The sequence below is a fragment of the Carassius gibelio genome, chromosome B10 (assembly GCF_023724105.1).
Source record: "Carassius gibelio isolate Cgi1373 ecotype wild population from Czech Republic chromosome B10, carGib1.2-hapl.c, whole genome shotgun sequence".
Classification (NCBI taxonomy): Eukaryota; Metazoa; Chordata; class Actinopteri; order Cypriniformes; family Cyprinidae; genus Carassius; species Carassius gibelio.
In genome coordinates, this window is record NC_068405.1 from 21,823,501 (window position 1) to 21,836,662 (window position 13,162).

General features: G+C 37.3%; 1 protein-coding gene across 1 annotated transcript in view; it reads left to right on the plus strand.

The window, feature by feature from the left end:
* Nucleotides 1-49: 49 nt before the first annotated feature.
* LOC127966062 (beta-adrenergic receptor kinase 2-like) overlaps nt 50-13,162 on the plus strand; it is a 52,177-nt gene continuing 39,064 nt past the window's right edge. The window contains exons 1-2 of the mRNA XM_052566886.1: nt 50-1,842; nt 9,228-9,304. Coding sequence (XP_052422846.1) covers nt 1,730-1,842; nt 9,228-9,304 — 190 coding nt within the window. The 5' untranslated portion in view covers nt 50-1,729. The remainder of the gene's footprint in view (nt 1,843-9,227; nt 9,305-13,162) is intronic.

Consider the following 13,162-nt stretch of genomic DNA (forward strand, 5'->3'; position numbering starts at 1 on the left):
GACTTGGATCTGCGACCCAAACGCGGATGGGAACCAAAAGAGTGGTTTCTCTCGGCAGTAACATCGAAAAACCCAAAGTACATTTTAAACCCCTGAACGAATCGTGTCGGGGTTAAAAGCCACGTCGTTTTTCTTAATCGAAACTCAGTTTCGTTCATATAAGCTTGAGTTTGAGACGCACAAGCCATGCATATGAAGTTCCGCAAGATCTAGCGCAGAGATTTCAGGGTGAACTCTATTTTGTGTGTGTTTTTTTTATCACAACTAAAGCTTTGTTTTTTTATATATATATTCCTGTCTTGCAGTTTCATCTGACCACGTTTTGTGGCACCATCGCGACCTTTTTTTTTTTTTTTTTTAGAAAAAGGAAACTCGGATTTCGTTCACATTCGCTTATTTCCTTTTCTAGCGCCCCCCTCTCTTCTGTAGGTTACAGTGGAGCAATATCTCAGTCGTTTTCTGCTTAGAGCACACCTCTCATTACATAAATGCATTGACGAGCAAGCAAATCCAGTTTAAGAGAGAAACTGCATTGCACTGCACGAGGCAATGGACTTGCCACATCGAAACTAATCCAGTTTAAATTTGGCCCTTTGATGGGCTTCTAAATTCAAGACGACCAGCTTGGATCAGCAAAGAGGAGTGACAGATATCAAACATCGAACCACAAAATGGGGATTTGTTTGTGATATTACCAGGATATTCACACAAATGCATGTGCTTTTTCGATCTTGAATGCTTTTTGGATATTCAGAAAACAATCCAGCCGCCCGTGTCGCATCGATAGCCATTATTTATGTTTCTCCAACCACTGGGCTTCAGATTTCCTCCATCTTTCCGCCTTTTAAGAAGAGGAGGATTCACATTACACTTGTTTTATGTGGTCTGTTTACGTGCTGTCAACTGGTTAATGTGATTGAACAGGGAAATATCGGCGTCCATTTTCATGCATTGGTGATTTGTCAGTTTTGCAGCGAGCTGGCTTGCTTTATTCGAATGCCTTAAGGAGATCGTCTTATCCGCTCGTTTACGACTTGTGTTCTATATCTTGTTTGCTTTAACGGGATCGCATCGACGTTTTGAATTGAGCATCATCCATTTGTGACACTGACTGGCCAGCTTGCATGCGTTTGTAGTTAACCAGTCCGTTATTTCCATTCATCTGCACAGACAGTGGCTTAATGAAATTAACTCGCATGTCATTATTTTGACGGTAGTTACACCGGCAGGTGGGTCGTTGGCGTTAAACTCACCCAAAGGGGGGTGGGTGCTGGATGGGGGGGTTCGATTAATCGATATTATCGTTATACCCATCTAGAAATATCATTGTTTTGGAAATTTCTGGACTTTGGGGTGATGCCATGCACGTATATTTCTCCTCTCTGAAACAAGAAGCCATTTCTGCAACTCCAGTGGACTTGAGGGTGACGTTGCTTCATAAATAAGCAACCTATAGATCTTCTATTCCGGGTGGACTTTTTGTTGTTGTTCTTCCTTCTGCTTTTTTTCGTCTATTTTCAGCCGCGATGGTTGATTTCTGAGAGACTTTTGAGGAAAAAAAGATTATAAAAGAACTGAGGCTGGGATCGATGTTCGCGCCTCTCACGCGCATCACCACCATAATCATCACCACAGCTCCCGCGCTCGTCTCGTGCTGAGTCCGCCCACCGTCCCCTCACTGCCGGTTCTGGTACTGTTAGCGACTCGGTTCGACCCAGAGGGCTCGAAGATGGCGGACCTCGAAGCGGTTCTCGCCGATGTCAGCTACCTGATGGCGATGGAGAAGAGCAAATCTACTCCAGCGGCCCGCGCGAGCAAGAAAATCATCCTTCCAGAACCTAGGTAACGTATACGATACGAGTCTGTCAGACCGTTAATTCATATTCCGTAAATCTAATATTTAGTTGTGAAGCGGTGGGTTGACATGTCAGCACATTGAGGTATTAATTTACACTGCATTTTGAATGAACATTCGTGTAATTTGGTGTTAAACAAGCGATTTTAAGTGTTCCTTGTCACCATCCTAAGCAACGGCCTCTCATGTAACGTAACGTTAAACACAAGATTTACTGCTTTCTTTTGCTTACAGAAAACACCATGGTATTTTTAGACTAGCTAACGTTACTTGTATATAGCTTATTATTATACCATGTTAATTAAATACTGAAGAGTAACATGTAAATACAATGTTATGAATATGATACTGACGACTAGTAACGTTAGTATGATACCGTGGCAGCTACAGTAACGTTACTTTTTTGTATGCGTTGGCTAAACAAATACTCATTATTATCCTAAAAAGCTAATGTCACACATTTTGTGCTGTGTTTGGTGTTTTTGAGGTTGTTCAGCAATTAGTGAGGCCTGCTGGGAAAATTCCCCCGTGTTAATCAATGGCTCTTATCACCTGTAGATTTGCACAGGGTTGAGGGTGATGTTCGCTGTAAAGAGGTTGACAATCTGACATTGCCTTCACATTTGGGTTTGCATACTTAATAAGACATTCAAATGCCCTTTGTTGGGGTTTTGTGTGACTGTTTTGAATGCTTAGACCTTGAAAGCATTGAAGCAGACAGTATTTATTGTATTGGAGTATAAATGTAATATGTTGAATGTGTTTCTTGCACCTCCCATCCGTTAATGTGCTTTTGTTTGTCTTGATTAATAATTTTTAATTTAGAGTTTTTAACAACTGATTTCAAATGGTAAGCAATAGGTTTACCTTTTACATATTTCCACACAGCCTACATATATCAAATTTTTTTTATTGCTTTCATATTGCACATTGCTTGGAGGACAGCATTGGGCAGGGTGTGGATTAACAATCTTGTAAATAATTGATGGAAATTATTATTTTTATTATTTTTCATCCAAATAAACTAGTCAGTTAATAAAATAATCTTTATATAAAAATCTTATATTTGTCAGATTGAATTAGTTCACTTCATATCAGCTAGACAATCAACAATTCTTGTCCCACTGAAAGCAAGGAATCTTATGCTAGTCTAGAAGTAGTAAACCTATACTAAACATAATTAGATAGATAGGCCTAAAATATTGTTAATTATGGTCTTTGTTGGAGCTTATTGTACCTGTCTTCTTGGATATCATTTGAGGAGTCCCTTGTGTGTATTGGATTTTTTTTATGGCCACTGTTCGAAAACCGTAAAAGTGATAAACTGACTATACCGTAACATTTAATGAAGTTATTTGGCCGTTTTCTACCCCATCGGGTGATTGAACATTGTAAATGTTATTTAGACCTGCTTTTGAAACGAACCAAGGCCCAAGAAATAGGAAATGGTATTTCATATTTCACAGTTTGCTCATCTCATTGGATTACCGTGGTGATACGGCTGTCAGTTTACAATGTAAAGCCTGTGGTTCAACACAAAGCTTTTATTGTACAGTTTACGCGAGCATGTGTCTCAGTATAGCCTGCACATTCGTGGAATTGCAGTAGTTGGAATGTTTTTAAAGTTTATATAACAATTAACAACAAGTGATTAGTGATCTCTCTAGGTAGATGCAAGTTTTTTTTGTAAACAAAGGTAAACAGATAAGACTGGTTAAAAGTGCACCGGTAGCAATGCATCCCATTCTTTGAAATATGGGCAGTTAAGGTCATGTTTAGACTTTTCTCAATGTTTAATAGGAGTGTGCGATAACTCATTAAACATTGCAATATTCGATATGCAATATAATAATGCTTAAAGTGCCGTATGCTCAGATTAAACAGCTTTACTCAGTTCTGTACTGCTGAGTCAGTTCTGTAAACTTCTATAACTATCTTGTGTCATATGTATATGCGTGTGTGTGTGATATATATATATATATATATATATATATATATTTATTTTTTTTTTTTTTTTTTTTTTTTTTGAGAGCGAGCGCGAGCACCCCGGCCGCATGCTCACCTTCACCGTCTTCAATGTTCAGAGCAATCTTCAATAATTAAAAGATAATGTTTTATGTGTTTAATGTGCATCTCAGAACATGCTTTATTTAAAACCCCAACTGAAGGGCACTTAAATGCACTTAATTACCGTATTTTCCGGACTATAAGTCGCACTTTTTTTCATAGTTTGGCTGGTCCTGCGACTTATAGTCAGGTGCGACTTATTTATCAAAATTAATTTGACATGAACCAAGAGAAATGAACGAACAGAAAACATTACCGTCTCCAGCCGCGAGAGGGCGCTCTATGCTGCTCAATGCTCTTATAGTCTATACTAAGCAGCATAGAGCACCCTCTCGCGGCTGGAGACGGTAATGTTTTATCTTGGTTCTTGGGTCTAAATAAATGCCACTTATAGTCCGGTGTGACTTATGTTTTTTTAACTCATCATGAAGTATTTTTGGACTGATGCAACTTATACTCAGGTGCGACTTATAGTCCAAAAAATACGGTACAGACAGAGAAACAATGGGTAATAATTAAATGTTTATTTTTGATGTATGCATTGCATTCTATGCATTTAAAAAAAAAAAAAATTCTAAAAAAAGAAACTTAGTTGTTCATTTTAAGAGACCCAGGAGTCTTATTTTCTCATGCATAATTAATATTGCACTTTAATTAAGCAAAAACACATTTTATTCGATTACTAGATTAATTGATAGAATTTTTGGTAGAATACTCGATTACTAAAATATTCGATAGCTACAGCCCCACTTTACAATAATGTTCTATTTATTAAAATATTTAACTATATTTATTTAACATTTACTATTACTAAACTGCACTTCTACAACATTGTTAATTTCAACATTTAGGCTATAGCCTTCATTGTTGAAATCAAAAGTTCAGTACAGTATTTGTTAACATCGTTAATGCACTGTGAAGTAACATCACCAAAAAATGAACATCTGTGTTTTTATAAACTAAGATAAACAAAGATTAATAAATATAGTAACAAAAGTATTCCTCGTGGTAAGTTCACAGTTAAGATGTTAACAATTCAAACCATATCCTAAAGTTACAAACAAATAATTGACTCTAAGTAATACTCTGTTTAAATCATTTAAAATGAGAATGTAAGTGTGCTCACCCCATTTTTGTTTGTAAGAAAAAATTAGATTAGATTTCATATCGCAATATATATCGCAGAATAATAAAATATCACAATGTCATTTTTTTCCCAATATTGTGCAGCCCTAGTTTGTGTGTGTGTATATGTATGTATGTGTTTGTGTAAAATCACAACAAGCCACTAAGCAGTATTTTATTTTTCCTTTTTATTATTCAGTTCCTAATGACATGTTAAAATGATTACACTAATGTTAAAACGAAAGCACCCCTACAACAATTTCTGAAAGTGAACAGTAGTGTTTTACTCTAGCATTGCATAAAAATGTCATTTTAACAATGTAATCATTTAAAAAAAATTCAGGAACTGAATAATAAAAAGGAAAAATAAAACACTGCTTGGTATTTACTCTATGAATTCAACATACACTGATTCTTATTCAAGCTACAAAAGTTATATAGGTAAGAGCAGGAAGTGATTTTCTCTTTTGTTCATGGCCCCAAATATTGCAAGCTGTGGCGATATGCATATTGCGATATGTACATGTGATATTTTGATAATGTAAATGTATTGCACAGCCCTAATGTTTAATTACCTAGAATGTAGTGAAGGTTTAACTCAAAACTAGGACAGTATTGTAATTTTACTAATGTAAAGTATCACTTATGAAAAATTAACTTGTCATTTACATTTATTTTGCAGGGCAAAAAGGTCCATTGTATATTGTCAGTAGTGTAGAGATTCATGAAGCACAACTCGCACAGAAATCACTTTCAAATCAAACAGGTCATTTTCTATCAGCCATCACAGCAAATTTTTGTTAACCGTTTAAATCCGTTGTGAAATCTGTGTGGGGAAATCTTTTGCTTTCAAGCAAGCAATAAATTATTATTACATTCAAATTCTTTGGCTGCATCTTTGCAATTGTAATATATTTTTGCCTTAGGCACATTAATAATACAATCCTGATGTTGTATTCTCGGGATGTTCATTTCCGTTATTTCTCCTAACTGACAACCAACGCTCATTAACACTTTATTAACCTGACAAGATTATTTTAAAATAGAATTTGCTTTGCAGGGATTAATTACATGCATAAAAAGTAGCAAACAACAGCACATGAGAATTCACTGGTCATTATGGCTGTGCAAAATATCAAATGCTATTGTCATTTGCATCTCATCAGTAAAGCCTATAAGCCATAGTAAATCTTCATCATCTGCTTTTGAATGGAGCAGCATTTACTACAAAGAACTATAATTCACTGACAAGAAACGCAATATCGTTTTATAATCGCCAAAAATGAACGCGATGCAGTGTTTCCCACAGCCTTACACTCTATTTGTAGCAGCACTCCCCCGCCCCCATATACACATGTGTATGCAAATTCATTTACCAGCAGGAGGCGCTTTAAGAGCAGGAGAGATAGAAGTTTCTCCGGTGACTGCAGAAAAGCAGCGCTGTGCTCACAAACGCTTCCTTATCAAGCGTTACATGCAAAAAGGGATGAAAATGAAATTGAAAATCCAGTTTCTAAATACAGTTTATACAACGAATAAATGGGCCTATACAAGAAATATATTTTTACTTCAATTAAGATGACAAAATAAAAAAAACTGTTTTAAAGTAGCCTAGTATGCAGAGTTTTGGTTCATTTTTGTGTTCATTAAATGTAGAGCTGCATGCATTAGCCTCAGTGTTCATGCCTCTTTTTTTAGCATGCTAATAGAATTTGAAATCGTGCCACCTCAAGCTTTAAAGACATTTTTGTTGACATTCTGAAACCTTGAATTGAGAATATCTTAAGTGTGTTTTAAGCACTCAGTTTTATTGCTGACCTGCCGATTATTTATAGAGCTTGTCTTAATTGATTTTCACCTGTGTAAATATATAATCCCGTAAAAACAAGAGTCTTCTGTGAGTCGGCCAGCATCAGGACACAGGCAGAGGAAACTCGTGGCAAGAATCATTTACGATTAATCATCTTCCTTCCAACAGCAAAGCTAATATAAACGTCTCACCCTGGGTCCGAGATGATGCATGTGCCGGTGGGCTATTTAGCCTCCCCGGATGATGCTGTAATGCATGGTACGAATCTGAAACCATAACAAGGGTTGGCTTTTCCATTCGGCAAAGTGGTAAACCATACATCCGCTCCTCATTGTGATTAGTCTGCTTTAGTGGCTCTGTTTGCTCTGAGGGATTACTGTAGTCCGCAGATCGAGTGAAAGCATTAGCCATTGACATCAGTGTCCCCATCATTAGCATTATTACGTGATCCATATGCTTTGTTCCACTCCCAGCTGCATCTTTTGACTAAGACTGTCGTTTAACGTCAAACTCTTCTTGTGACACTCAAGCACTTGTTGTTCAGTAAGCATTTTTAAACCTCTGTTATGTAAGAGAACCGAGGCTCTTCAATATCTCATATTGACAGCATAAATGATCCAGTGTGCATAAGAAAGGATAAGCTAAATGGTACAACGAAGGCGTCCGTTAATAAATAGAAAGTACTTTGTCCTTTGCCGGCAAAGAAAGTAGGGGCAGAGAGAGATAGCGTGGCTCTGCTACATTCTCCTCGGGCCAGTTGTGAGCCCGCTGGCAAAGAGGTGAGATTTTGACAGCATGACTGTAAGTGTTTGAGGAGCTGGTGGGATTGTTTGACAGCGAGAGGAGTGGAAGAGACTGGAGATTGTTTCAGTCACGTAGACATTTGACCGTGGAAGGGAACTGATGCGATTGCAGACAGACAGAGAAAGAGATGAATGTCTCTGAATCCGGAGAGAGACAGGCAGCGCAGGGTCGCACATGTTTTTGTTGAATGCAATATCTCCTGCACGGGTGCAATCCAGCGTTTTAAATTGTATCCATTAGTTGGTGGTTTTGAACTAGTTACCACTTTTGAGATGCTAAAGGCCAGTTAATGTGTCATAATAATATAGGCCAGGCTATAAAATGTGAATGTGGTGCGTGAGTAAAACATGTAGTCATTAATAAATGAAAAGTTTGTTTCTGTTTAAAAGAGCTCATCACAGGCTTGAGCTATCAGCCACTCAAGTGATCCAAATATTAAATTTAGCTTTTTACAGTAATGTGTTAAGTCATTTCCTAGGGCAGGGTACTAAAATATTATTTTAAAGCTTATATTGATTTGATATTTTCCTATTTATGTATTAGATCTGAAATTACTTGGACGGGATTCTGTTTGAATATATTTTACATTATTTATTCCTCTGATGCAAAGCTGAATTTTCAGCTTTAGTGCCACACGATGCTTCAGAAATCATTTTAATATGCTGATTTACTGCTCAACAAACATTTCTTAATATTAGCAATGTTGAAACCTTTGTGCTGATTAATATTTTTGTGGAAACCATTAAACATCTTTCAGAATTCTTTGATGAATCCCGAAAAAGCATGTATTTGAAATATTAATATTTTTTAATATTTTAAATGACTTTGCAGTCAGTGAATAAAAGTGTCAGTTTCTGAAAAAATCCCCAAAGTCTTGAACTTATTAAAATGGTATAGTGACTTTTTCATTTTTTATAATGATTCAAACATATAGTTGAATCAGAGCTATGAATTGATTCGATGAAATGGACAGCAATTTTTGCACATTGTCCCACTGATATAACTTAATGGCTATATATAAATTGCATTGCATCTTCATATTTACAGCATTGCTTAATTTTATATCACCAACAAGTTTTCATCATCGCACAGCACTATTTATATTAGCAGTCCTGATATAAGCCCTGTCGGTTTACTGTAATGTGTCAGGTCACTCACTACAGGGGTGTTCATGTCTGGTCCAGCACTGCAGGAGCATGTTTGGGGACACTCCTGTCTCTCCCGACTTGCACTCTGACTCTATGGGGCTGTGGTTGGGTGATAATGAGCCCTTGGAGGTGGTGCTAATTGATTCAGTCTCCCAAACTTGCTGCTCATTAACACCCTCTCCCAGGGCAGCACGGCAGTGCCCTCCGTTGGGAAGCGACGGGCAGAGAATTGAGCAGGTGGTTGTGGAGAGACCTAAACTAAGGCCGGGATCGAGGTGGAAGGGCAGCGCAGGAGGCTGGCTTAAAAATCCACTTGCCTTTCTCTCAAGGCCAGATGGGTCTTAGCTGATGTGGGGTTTGGATGGTGTTTGTTCTGCATGTTTTGATCTAAGGTCATTTTTTTCCCATTTTCTTGCAGTATTCGGAGTGTCATGCAGAAGTACCTGGAAGAAAGGGATGAACTGACCTTTGACAAAATCTTCAACCAGAAGATTGGTGAGTTTTCTCAATCTTTCCTGTCGCATTGAGCCCAATTTGCCTTGTAAAAAGGTCCAAAGTTTTTTGTCATCATTTCAGATTTGTAAAAAGGCCTTTATTGCAAACGAAGTAATTCTTTGAATAAGCTTCTAAAAAAAAACACCACATACCCTTGAGGAGGACATTTTAATCACCATGAAGTCAAATAAGGATCTTGTTCTTCCTTTTTTCTTATCTGCCGAGTCAAAGACAGCTCTTTGTTCTTTGTAACCAATGGCCCTTATGTCTGCTTTTTTCTATTAGTCACCTGAACAATTAAACTCTTTGTCAGACAGCGTGTCGTACAAATGCTCATGTGTTGTGGTGTGATAAATGCATATGCCTAAATAACCTCAGGTGCATAAGTGAAAGCATGCTTTTATCCACTTGGTGCTTTTGAAGAAAAGGCGTTTGCTGAAATGTGTGAAGTGTGAGCTGTGAAGGCACCATGGGAACATGGCAGCCAGCCCCAGATTTTGATTAACTTTAATTTTTACTTACTTCTGTGTCTGAAGTCCCAAGTGAGGATCTGCTTCAGTGGTTTTTCTCTGTCTTGACTACTTTTTTGCCCACATACACAATAACACGGCGATAACGCCTCGTTAGGGTAGATGAGATTTTTATAACCTGTTTTTACAAAATGTTATATTTGTTAGAACCGGGTTTCCCCACCTGGGGTTTGAGAGTTGATGGAACAACTAGTAATTAATTAAAGGAATATTTCACGCAAAAATTGTAATTTGCTGAGAAAAAAAAATACTTGTCGTCAGGCCGTCCAGTGTAGAAGATTGTTTTTTCATCAGAACAGATTTTGAGAAATATAGCTTTACATCCTCTGCAGTGAATGGGTGCCGTCATAATGAGAAACCAAACACCTGAAAAAACATTGCAATAATCCACAAGTAATCCACATGACTCCGGTCCATCAGTTTATATATTGTGAAGTGTAAAGCTGTGTGTTTGTTGTAACAAAACTGACATTAATGCTTCAGATTATTGTGGTGATTTTATCATCTGTTTGGATTCTCGTTCTGAAGGCACCCATTCACTGCAGAGGGTCCATTGCTGTCCAAAGGATGTAATGCTAAATTTCTCCAAATCTGTTTGGTTGAAGAAACAAACTCATCTTAAATGGCCTGAGAGTGAATAAATGTTAAACTTTAAGCTTGAACTAACCCTTTAAATATTGGTTATACTATTCCTTTAAATCATAAACATGAAAAATAAAGATAAATGTTATATTTGTTTAACTGCATGTCATGGGACCATTAGTAGACCATAGAAAAGTAAACATGCAAATGTGTTAAATTATTAATGTATTAGAAGATGAAAATGGTCCAGACTTCTGATAATGTTTTTTTTTTCTAAAGTTCTTGGAGTAGTTGTAGGCCATTTTGCACTGATCTACCTAGATCACCTGTTTAAAGACACTATAATACAGTTCCTTTTTGTTCCCATGGAAAAAGTGAAGCAAAAGTAGTCAGCAAGTGTTTTACGTGCATGTGAACTTCTTCAGGACGTTTTGAGAATCATTCCAGGATGCACCTCTTGTAGTTAAGAATCTATTCTAAAATGCATAAAATAGTAGCAAGTGGTCATATTTATGTGTTCATATTTGTTTTCATAGGCTGCATGTTTAAGACTCAGTGTTGTTACAAAAGTGTTACTGTAGTATAAGATGAGTCACTGTTTCAGACTGTTATGCATATATAAACAAGTGGCCTATTTGAGTGGGAAACCTGTTCGTGATCTTAACAGGGAAACTAATCCGCTATGCATGAGACATATTGAAGGGTCTAAACAAACCAGTACACTAATTAAGTGAAAGAAGGATTTTCACTAATGCAAATATCTGAAGCTTGCAAATATTTCAGGTCCTCTCTAAAGAGAGATGTGAAGCAGGAAACCGAAGTTCGCTGCTGCGGTGCCGCTAGTTCACATAGTGAATTTGAATGACAAATGTCTCTGTTTTGCATCTGACCAGTGGAAGGAGATAATGAAGGTTGCATAATCAAATGCTTCCCCTCTGTCTTTGTCTTTTAACCCTCGTTGCTTTGGCATTTCATGTTTATTCAGTGAACCAAATGATGTTGCATGATGTAACGATATGCATTACTGCTGGCCTTTCCTGGGTTAGTTCTTTTAGGTTGTGATAGCTGTGATCTATTGATCTCGTTTTGTTGTTTTTGATGACGTGCAAAAAAAAAGCTCATGTTGCATGGTTTCTCATATGTTCAGTTCCTTTTTACTAGGCCTTCTTAATTTATTGCATGAATATGAATATGAAACTCCTTCATGCTTCCCACTATGAAGACCCTACACTCTCTGTGATCATTTGAGACCTAATAGGGATCAACACGTAGCTTTTACCATTAAAATTGCATGAGAAATTAATAGAAACAAATCTTGCTTAGCAGGAGGAGATGTAGAGAGCAACACAAGGATGAAAAGCTCAGGCTCAGTGGTGTCTGTCGGCCCAGAATGACAGAGGAAAATGTCATCCTCCTCCATTGATATAATTAGGTTTGACAGTCACAGCCATAAAGAACTTTGCATGGAAAAACGGAGCATTTGATGTCTGACTTTATTGGCGGAAGAACTTTATTTACTGGAACATCTGAAATGGTCTAGATCAGTGCTTCCCAAACATGTCCTGGAGGCCCCCTACCCTGCACCTTTTATATGTCTCCTTTAAGGCCCTGATATACTTCAAACAGAATCGAAGAATTAACTGATATGACTTAATTTCAAACAAAATCAGGCCGAAAGAAGTTCGTTTGGGGTTTGTTTTGGCAGTTTGAAACTGCTGACCAAAGCTAACTTTCTGGGGGAGTTCGTTTTGGCTCCTAAACACCTTTTGAGATTCCATTGGTCCGTGGCAGTTACGCAATTGGTGGGTGTGTTCTGAAACTCCACCTTCTTTGACTTTTGCATTTTTATTATTATTATTATTTTTTGCTCTGTTCGTTTCTCATTCAACGGAGGTCAGGCAAGAGAGAACAATATCTCCAGTCTAGTCACTAGCAACATGAATACAATGGATTGTCGAATAGCTGAGCTGGCACAGATATATGCACCTGTACTGTCGCTCGCGTAGAGACTTTAAATATTCAGAGAAAGCATTTAATTCCTAGAAATAAATTGCAACCAAGTTTGGTGTCAGCGACCCAGAGTTATTCAAAAAGCGATGCAGAGAAACATCCAAGTTTTTGAAAGCCATGAAAGAAAAGAGTAAAGATATAACATAGCCAAGTACCAAATACATGTTTCAAATAAATGTTACGCCATACTGTTCCTGCTGCTGTTGTTTTTTCAATAAGACCTTGAATTTAAAAGTTATCCAATTGTCTTTATCAAAAGTAACATCACATTTGATGTTTTCAACGGTCATGACATCACATAAAATATAAAAAGGTGTAACAATTTATCCAGTTTAATAAAATAAATGAACACTAATAAAAATAAAACTAACAGACTGACTCCAATATTTTAATATTGGAGTCAATAACAATTCATTAACTGTCTGGTGCAATGGGAGAAAAAGCTTCATGTTCCTCCATTGATTGTGTCTCACATGTGTAGCATTTCATAGCTACCATTAGGGGTGTGCCATGTCATACCGTCCACGATAATACCAGTGTAAATTTTTACATGATAAAGTGTCATCGTGACTTCAATGATATAGCGATGCAGTGACGTATGGCGGATATACATTCAATAGCACGCAGAACAACACCACCACAAACCCAATAGGTGTGTTTGACTTGTAGCAGCGCTGCACAGACTGATCAGTTTAAGACATCAAAGTATCGCGAGAGCGGTCCTAGAGCATATTTG